The sequence below is a fragment of the Borostomias antarcticus genome, assembly GCF_949987555.1.
Source record: "Borostomias antarcticus genome assembly, chromosome: 33".
Lineage (NCBI taxonomy): Eukaryota > Metazoa > Chordata > Actinopteri > Stomiiformes > Stomiidae > Borostomias > Borostomias antarcticus.
The window spans coordinates 947,149-956,680 of record NC_140266.1 but is presented as its reverse complement, the minus strand read 5'-3'; the positions used below and the strand labels follow the sequence as shown (position 1 = coordinate 956,680).

The 9,532-nt window shown below is 48.0% G+C and overlaps 1 protein-coding gene across 1 annotated transcript in view; it reads left to right on the top strand.

The window, feature by feature from the left end:
• Positions 1-8,121: 8,121 nt before the first annotated feature.
• angpt4 (angiopoietin 4) overlaps positions 8,122-9,532 on the top strand; it is a gene marked incomplete at both ends in the record, with an annotated part of 27,403 nt that continues 25,992 nt past the window's right edge. Inside the window, 1 exon segment of the mRNA XM_084460686.1 lies at positions 8,122-8,487. Coding sequence (XP_084316812.1) covers positions 8,122-8,487 — 366 coding nt within the window.

Genomic DNA, 9,532 nt, shown 5'->3' with positions numbered 1-9,532 from the left:
GTTAGCCATCATTGTCACAGGGTTGGTTTGTGATCAGTTGGTTGACTGGTGTGTGTTCAGGTGGTTGAACACCAGCTCCCCCTAGTGGTCACACAGAACACATGCAAACACACACACTCTCATCAAGCATTGAACACATAGTTGCTGCTTTGACAGGATGCTACCACTAGAGGGCAGGACAAGACTGGTGTAATAGAACACAGACACTAGTGGACCACAGACCTAGATATTTCTTAGACTCTAGTGCACTCACACACACACATACACACACACACACACACACACACACACACACACACACACACACACACCATGAACTTCAAAGCCACTGGCCCGAGAACTGAGATATGCGGCAATCCAGTCCAGACTTGTGCTAAAATCAAAATGTCTGACCAGCAGGCAAGACATACTCAGGTATCTAGATTCTGACAAATCCTTACTACAAAAAAATCCCCGTGGGGGGGTATGAGGTCAGTCAGGCGTGTGTTTGGGGCGGAGACTCAGAAGACCAGTCCTGTATGCAGGTTTAATGCTATAGAACAGGAGAGTTTGGGGTGACCCCGTCTCTCCTTTCATTGTCGCCTCCAGGTTGCAGCTTTGTTTTGGGGTACATCACCAAAAAGCCTTTGCGCTTCTAAATTTGTACAGTGGTGACAACTGTAGGTGGTCTGTAACCTTTTCTTGGTCCTTGGTAAAGGTGGCTGACGTGTTGTGGGAAGTGCCACACCGTCCACCTGTATCACACACACATACACACACACACACACACACACACATATGAACGAACACACACACACACACATGAACAAACACACACACTCACGCACACACACACATGAACAAACGCACACACTCACGCACACACACACACACGAACGAACGCACACACACACAATCACACACACACGTATGAACGCACACACACACCTGTTAGATTCAGGAAGCAGCCTATATTTCAGAAGATTAATGGATGTGACTAACACTAGACAGTGTGTAAGAGTAGGTGTAGACTATACTGTAGGCTACAGTTATGAATGAAATGATCTCTCTTTCTCTCTCTTTCTCTCTCTCTCTTTCTCTCTCTCTATTTCCTGAGCTCATCTCTCCAGAGAAGAGAGAACATCTCAAGATTTCTGACAGGCCTGCTGAGTATCTCCAGTGTATCTGGGGATCAAACTCTCCCTTTATTTCACAAACATTTGATGGCTTTTGGAAGAATTTCTGTGTTTTGAATCCTAGACATATATCAGGCACGCCTAAGAGAACAAGGAACAATAGTTGTAGTTGTGACGTGCGTTAATGAGTGTGTGTGTGATGGCAGAGAAACACGCTCATATCTGGTAGGGGGGAAAAAAAACAGTCATAATTTAGATTTGAACCATGTCGTACAACGCTGGCGGACCAGTGCACTTCCACTACCTCTCTTTAGTGTAACAGCAGCTCTTGGTCGCTATGACAACACGCTGATTACTGCTCTAATGGCAGTGGCTGTGATTGGTCAGCAGTTATCAGTTGGGTCTGACTCACTGGATGGAGGTTTTTGGGATAAGCCTGTCACTGGCACCGGCTACGAAGTCTGGAGATAGGTCTGGCTACGCGAGACAACCAGCTGGGTTGAAACAAAGGTAAAGAAATTGTTCAGCCAAATGAACTACGTATTTAACCCCCTGTGACCCGGAGCGAGGGGAGACCAGCTAGGGGAGACCAGCTAGGGGAGACCTCAGCTCGACAGCGGCCCACACAGAGAGACCGGGAGACAGCTTGTAGTTTGGCCTTTAAGTAAGCCTTTTGAGAACCAACCCAGATAGCAAGCGGATCTGGGCCATATACAGGCCAGATCTGGCCCTTGTGGCTTAGTTCCGGCCCATATATGGCCCAGAATCATTACACATCCGCTTGCTATCTGGGAATGGTTCTCGGGGTCTAGTGGCCCATAGAGCAGGAGCCTATCTCCTGTTTCTGTAGCGTGAGGCAGCTTGATGTGCAAGTACTGTACACCCCCTGGACTGTAAGTACTGTACACCCCCTGGACATGCAAGTACTGTACACCCCCTGGACATGACGCTAGTATCTGTAATAGTTTGGCCTTTATTGGCTTTTTTAATAACGGTAACTCAGGATCATACAAACAAAATGTTTGTATGAAAAATCAAAGATCTGTCTGGGAGGCATCGAGCAGATTCCTCTCTCTCCTCCCTGCATGTGTCTTCTGGCCTGGGTTGACTCTGGTCAGGGGACCTGGCTGATTGCTGATCCAGGGCATGTGTGCGCAATCAGCTCGGGTCCCAGGTGACGGGAATCAGCTCATCGACCCACAGGGTTGGTGCGGGAGTGGATCCTCTAGAGGGAAGAGGGGCAGGAACTCCGCTACGTCATCAAAATGCTCCCAGCTGGATCGTTTGGTCAAGAGGTGGGCAGAGGTCAGGAGGCGCGTGGGCAGTGAGCATACGATCCTCCGGGTGGGCGTGGCTGAGCAGGGGTATTGCAATATGTATTGCCCACTTGATCCAAGCCCACTTGCTCCAAGCCCACTTGCTCCAAGCCCACTTGCTCCACTCCTGGGTCCAATTTCATAAATCAGCCTCAGCCGTTTGTCCAACGTCTGACCCAGCAGCTGCCTAGTGCTGTGATTGGTTGATGTGTAGTGGAGTCCCCCCCTCCCCCCCCCCCTCCGGATGATCCATTCTAGCATCAACCAACCCACAGCCTGTGGGGTGCTGGGGCTGGCAGCCATTTTGGCAGCCATTTTGACCCACTAGGATCAGGGTTAGAATCCCTGTCCGTCCCTCAAATTGGGCTGACATATCTCTTAGACCTAGGCCTCCGGTGAATCGCACTGTGAGATACCTTTGACCCTTGACCCAGGCCCCTGTCATTCCAGGCTCTGTCCCATCTCATTTAGAAGTTGTATCGGTTTGTCTAAACAATCCAACTGCCTTTAAGGAAATGAGAGGGCTTGGGATGATTCATCTAAACCTAAGAAGTCTCCTTTAGCAACATAAATTAGATCATCTGAAAATGTTAGTCTCTCAGGATGACCCTGATGTCCTGGTATTGTCTGAGCCCTGGATAAAACAATCTGATAGTGACTCAGCAGTAGCCCTGAAGCAATAAAACTTGTATAGAATTGATAGAGTTGGCAGGGGGGGGTGGGGCTGCTATTTATGTATAATCTTGCCCGTCTGTCTCTGTCATAAATGCTATCCGCCATAATTGCTGTCTATTGGCACTTCACTGAGGCTGGGCACTTATTTGATAGGTTGTATACTGGACCGGCTCCTTTCGATACTGATTCTGGTTGCATTCCCCCTTTAGACCGTGTCTCTCCTTTCTCCTTTCAGCGTTTTATACCCAGAGAAGGAATCTTGCAATCCATAGATCCTAAGTGTCCTACTGGTGAGGACAATGTAGAAGTCGTTTTTCATGAAACTGGCAGCACCAGTGCATTTGTAATCTCTCCATTGCGTCAGGTATAGTTCCTCAGGTGTGGAAATGTGCCCTGGTGGTCCCGATGCACAAAGGGATAAGATGGATAACTGTAGTCCTATCTCCAGGGCCCAGTATTACAGGACATTTCAGGTCATAACCATCTGTCTGGTCTAACTATTCTACCCTACAAAGGCAGAAGACCTCAACTCGCTTGGACAAATAGCTTGAGTCAATTGTGTTGTTTTTTTCTGAGAAAATAGTGGGTTATCTTTCCCGTAACCTCCAAACGCGCAACAGAACCAAGTCAGAAGGCCTTAACATCAGTTAAGATTCTTTGTCTTGGCTAGAGTTGAGTCATGGTACTCTGCCTTTCTTTTGCTGAGCAACATATATTATATTTATGTTTATATTACATTAAGCCTAATTGTGCCATGATTACTAGATGTCGTGTAGATGTTATCATTATTATAATATAAGGATTCAAGAGACAAGATGGCTGGGGATCTGATGAGGAGAGAAACTGAGAGAGCGGAGAAACAGATGAGGACCGTGGCCCCGACTGACCTTGATTCAACAGAGGGAAACAAAACTTCACATTCGCCTCCTAGAAGAGAGGCTGAAAGATGATGACGTTGCAGTTTGGGATGAATATGTGAGACATTCTTGTACTTGCACCTACCTATTTTTTCTCAATCGTCAACTTTTATGCTGTTCACCTAGACCCTCATATATTTGTGATTTGTCTCCTTCCTCTTACCTCGCCCGGCCCCAACCCAGTACTGCGCAGTAGCTTTAATTTCAGGCCATAATTCCCGATTAAATTGATGACATAGCCTTAAGGGGTTCTTTTGCAAAAACAGACATCTCAGTTTGTAGATAAAATATCAAAATCATGTTTCATTTCATTTTAAACCTGTATTAATACTCGTAAAGCACTGTTTCCATTTACTGTGACGACAAGTTTAGACACAAATCAACAAAACAAATGCAATGCACAATAATAATAATAATAAAAAACAGTTACAGGTTGAAGTACGTAGGTCTAGAGCCATTGACTTAAACTCTGTCTGAAGGAAAGACCTCAAGCTTTAGAGTCTGTTGGAAGGTATTCTAAGTATAAGGAGCATCATGGAAAAAAGCAGCCCTTCCAAGTTCAGAATGCACACGAGGAGCCCTGAGAACCAGATATATATATATACACACACACATACATACATATAGAACATACTTATATATATTTTTTTTTTACAAAAAATAAATATTCATAGCCCTAACAACGCCAATGCTGATATGACCAATTTTGATCAAGCAAAATGAGCCCTTGGTTTGCAAAGCCACCAGAGCCCTTAGATAGGACAACCTTTTAACCAGGGCCCATCTGATAGGACAAATGACGTGTGTGTGTGTGTGTGTGTGTGTGTGTGTGTGTGTGTGTGTGTGTGTGTGTGTGTGTGTGTGTGTGTGTGTGTGTGCGTGTGTGCGTGTGTGTGTGTACGAGGGACCAGTGAAAGAACGACAGACTCCAACTCTCGTCTCTCAAGTCTCCAAGACACACATTTGTATAAATTCAACATATCTAATTGATAAGGACACTGGGCATGGAGACAGAGGGCTACTTTGGAAGTCCCCAGAGCTGTGCTAGCCGTCAGTGCGTCTGGGTAGCCCAGCCCACGGTGGGTTGCTCTTGGCTGCATCCACGCTGCCTCTCTAAGGGAGCAGTGCACTGTGAGTGGGCTCAGCTCTTCAGCAATCAGTGTCGCAAGATGGTGATTAAAGACCCGGCTCTTGAACCAGACAACGCCCCTGCGTCCAGGGAAGGGGGTCACCCCACAGGGATGGGGGGTAGCTGGACTTGGCTGGACACTACACTGCATTAAACTGCACTAAATACTACGCCTGGCTGGACTATGGGTAGGCAAGGCAAGGCAAGTTTATTTATATAGCACATTTCAGCCACAGGGCAATTCAAGGTGCTTTACATGAGACATTCAAAGCATTAAAACAAAAAGCAAGACATTATAGACATTTAAAACAAAAGGCAGGACAAATTAAAAGCATTAAAACAAAAAGCAAGTCATTATAGACATTTAAAGCAAAAAGCAGGACAAATAGAATACAGGAATAAAAGTTACAGTACAGTATACTGATAAACATAACTCCTCTTAGAAAGCAGTGGCAAAAAGAAAAGTCTTCAGGCTTGTTTTAAAAGAACCAAGAGTTGCAGCAGGCTAGGTTGTACTACATTAGTCACATGTCCACCATAGCTGCTAGAGCTGTGCTGTAAAAGACAATGTCTAACATAAATGATCTGGACCTACTGTACTTACAGTATGTGCTACAAGTCATGTTATATCTGTGCTACAAGTCATGTTATATCTGTTGTATATTATTGTTACATCTGCAGGGGTGAAAGTCACGTCAGTCTGAGAGGAATCTAGGACACAGCTCCATGATAGCATCACTCCACAAAAATCTCCATATTAAACTGGTCATAAAAGATATGTGCGTGCTGTGTGTGTCTTGTGTGTGTGTGTATGTGTGTGTGTGTGTATCGTGTGTGTGTGTGTGTGTGTGTGTAAAGACATTGAAGAGATGAAGCCAGAATCACAGATATGTAAGCAATATTATTATATTATTACCATAATCCTACAGTACATTTGTAGAAAAATAAAATAACAAGCAAGATTCACATAAACAAGTACATACAGAATTAAAGTGATCATAAAGTAGTGATTTAAAATGTCTGAGGGGAACTAAAGAATCAAGTTGAAAAGTAATTTGAAGTGAGTTCCAGGCCTCAGGAGCATAAAATGAAAATGCAGTTTTATCCAGTTCGGTTTGAACCCTTGGGATGTCTAAAAGATCAAATATGCGGACGATGTGTTAGAAAGTATGACTGCTCCTTCCCACCACTCGTTCTACCTTCAGCCCACAGACGGTCCGGATCCCACTCCAAAACAGAACGTTCTAGAGGCTGCAGAACCCGCTCGCCTGTCCAGTTCCCATGAGAATGATTTCAGCCAGGGTCATATGTCACTCCCTATGACCCTTGACCTCCCTCTTTCTCTCACCCCTCTCTCCCTAGCCACCCTCTCACCCCCTCTTCAACCCCAACCAACCCCCTCCTCCCCCTCTCCTCCCCACCTCCCCCTGCCCTCCCCCCACCCCCCCCAATACAGAAGAAGTGACATTAAATACAGGACGCACCGTTCCAAAAATAACTACTATGTAAAAATAAACAGTGGAGTTGAGGCCAGTGAGAGTAAGCAGGATACGATAGACAGACTAGTTGCTAGACGTTCGATGGATGAGAACTCCCGACCCCCGACCTCTCTTATCTGCTCTGCAGTGGGCTGAACTGGGCTGGACTGGACAGGGTTCGAGTAGACAGGAGAGCGATGATAGACGACGGTGATACGAATGTGTGAACTGATCACCGCATTACGCACATACGTGCACATCTGGGAGATGTAAGCGTCAAAATTGTAATTTACCACACAGATGAATCATGATTACGGACATGGGCTTCTGGTGAAAAGTAAACACCTCTGGAAGCCAAATTGGCTGCATGTTCCTCGAAGCTTCCTGGAGAGAGGAGAGGCCGTAGCACCCCAGGTTTCTGTGTGGTCCCCCTGCGTTCATTTACCAAGGAATTTAAAAGAGAAGGAATTGGCCGAGACGTCATGAATTCACATTTGATCTGGAGCTACCGCTCCACTGGGAGCCAAAATGAAGAGAATTACATAGACTTGTCTCCTATGTACACTCATGAATCACATACTTAACATATCAGATGTTTACTTAGGAGGAGAGGAGGAGCATCGTGGTCTGTGTAGTTCCTCCTGTACTGAGAGGAGAAGAGGTGCATCATGGTCATGGTAGTTTCAACACCATGATCTGCGTATAGTTCCTAATACACTGTAGTTCCTCCTGTAGCTCAATGCTTTGAGACCTTCAGAGCCGAACAGACAGAATCGGGGGGGGGCCGGAGGACTGGTGGACTACTACACCTCCCTCAGCTCCCTCCTTCTCTCCCCTCCCTTCTTATTCGTCCTCCTCCTTTCCCCTCTCTCCCAGAAAGCCAGGGTGTTCTAATAGACCTCCCTCAGCTCTGCCTCGTCACCCGCCCCCCCCCCCCCCTCCTCGTTCCCCCCCCCCCCTCCTCGTTCCCCCGCTGTCCCTCAGCCCGGCAGATAAGAGCGAGCAGAGCTGGTTCACTGTGGACACTTCTGAAACTCGACCCTTCAGAGCAGGATGGGAGGGAAAACATCTCTCTCTCTCTCTCTCTCTCTCTCTCTCTCTCTCAGACACACAGACACACACATACAAATATACTTTCACTGAGGACTGACAGACTCATTTAGAACAGCCGTTCTCTCTCTCTCTCTCTCTCCCTCTCTCTCTCTCTCTGTCTCCTCAAGATCAGTGTGTCTCTGTTCGCTCGCGTACTACAGGGAGACCTTCTGGCCACAAGGGAGAAGAAGAAAACTTTCTTAACAATCAGAAGACCCAAACTGTGGAGCTACTCGATCACAGTACAGAGGAAGAGGAGGAGGAGGAGGAGGAGGAGAGACAAGAGGACTTCCTCAGGCATAACCATGGACATCCTCGCCATCTGTGAGTGAGCGAGACAAGGAGGTAGGAGAGGACAAACGAGGAGAGGACAGAGGAGAGGACAAGACAGGTCGCGCCATGAAAGGCGTGCTGCTGGGATGGGGTCTGGTCCTGGTGACGGGGGCGGTGGTGACGGCCGCTACCGCAGCAGGTGTAGGAGGAGGGCGGGGTCAGAAGCGAGGAAGAGGAGGAGGAGGAGAAAAGCGCCGGAAGCTCCATCGCGTCCAGCACGGCCGCTGCAGCTACACCTTCGTGCTCCCGGAGCTGGAGAGCTGCCCGGGCGCTCAGGAGGACCAGCAGGGCGGCGCTAGGGTGCTGCAGAGGGACGCGCCCCCCCCGCCGCCGCCGCCCCTAACCCCAGCCCCCGGGGGGAGAGGCTGGTCGGCGCACAAGCTGCAGTACCTGGAGAACGCCATGGAGAACAACACGCAGTGGCTACAGAAGGTACGCACGCGGAGATGGGGTTTTTAAGATGAGGAGGACGATGAGGACGCACTTATGGCTGTCCATGACTGGTGTGGCTTTGTCACACCTCGGGGACATTAGGAGAGAGGAGATAAGAAGGAAAGGAGGACAGAGGACGTGAGGAGAGGACAGGAGAGGGGGGATGAGAGGAGGGGGGGGGCGAGAAGGAGAGAAGAGAGGATCCTCAGCTAGAGACAGCAGGGATGTGTTTACTCCTTAGCAAGACAGGAGAGATATGGAGCCAGACAGCAGCAGGTATGTCGACATGCTCCTGAGAGGATAGTGATGCAGACCACCCACTGCCCACCTCTCTTTTACTATTCGACTTGCCCCCGCTCGCCCAAACCCTTTGGTGCCAGCTGGCTGGTCGGCCCCAGAGGTTGTCTTGCTGCTGATGTGCTGCTGTGAGATGAAACAGGCCAAACAATTCCTCAAAACAAAAATCTATCCATCATTGTGACAGGATTGCGCAAGCCTAACTGCAGCCATCAGGCCTGAACAATGGAAGAACAGCTGTTGAGGTGCAACAATGAAAGAGTAGTTATTCAGTACCATGTTCCCTGTGTAAATTGAAAGAAAGGACAAAAGAGAGAGAGAGAGAGACGGAGAGAGAGACAGAGAGAGAGATAGTGAGAGAGAGAGAGAGACAGAGAGAGACGGAGACAGACAGAGAGAGAGAGAGAGACAGAGACAGAGAGATAGTGAGAGAGAGAGAGAGACAGAGAGAGACGGAGACAGACAGAGAGAGAGAGAGAGACAGAGAGAGAGAGAGACGGAGACAGAGAGAGAGAGAGACGGAGACAGGGAGAGAGAGAGAGAGAGAGAGACCGAGAGAGAGAGACAGAGAGAGAGAGATAGTGAGAGAGAGAGAGAGAGAGAGAGAGACAGAGAGAGACGGTGACAGACAGAGAGAGAGAGAGAGACAGAGACAGAGAGAGAGAGAGACGGAGACAGAGAGAGAGAGAGAGACGGAGACAGGGAGAGAGAGAGAGAGAGAGAGAGAGAGAGAGAGAGAGAGAGAGAC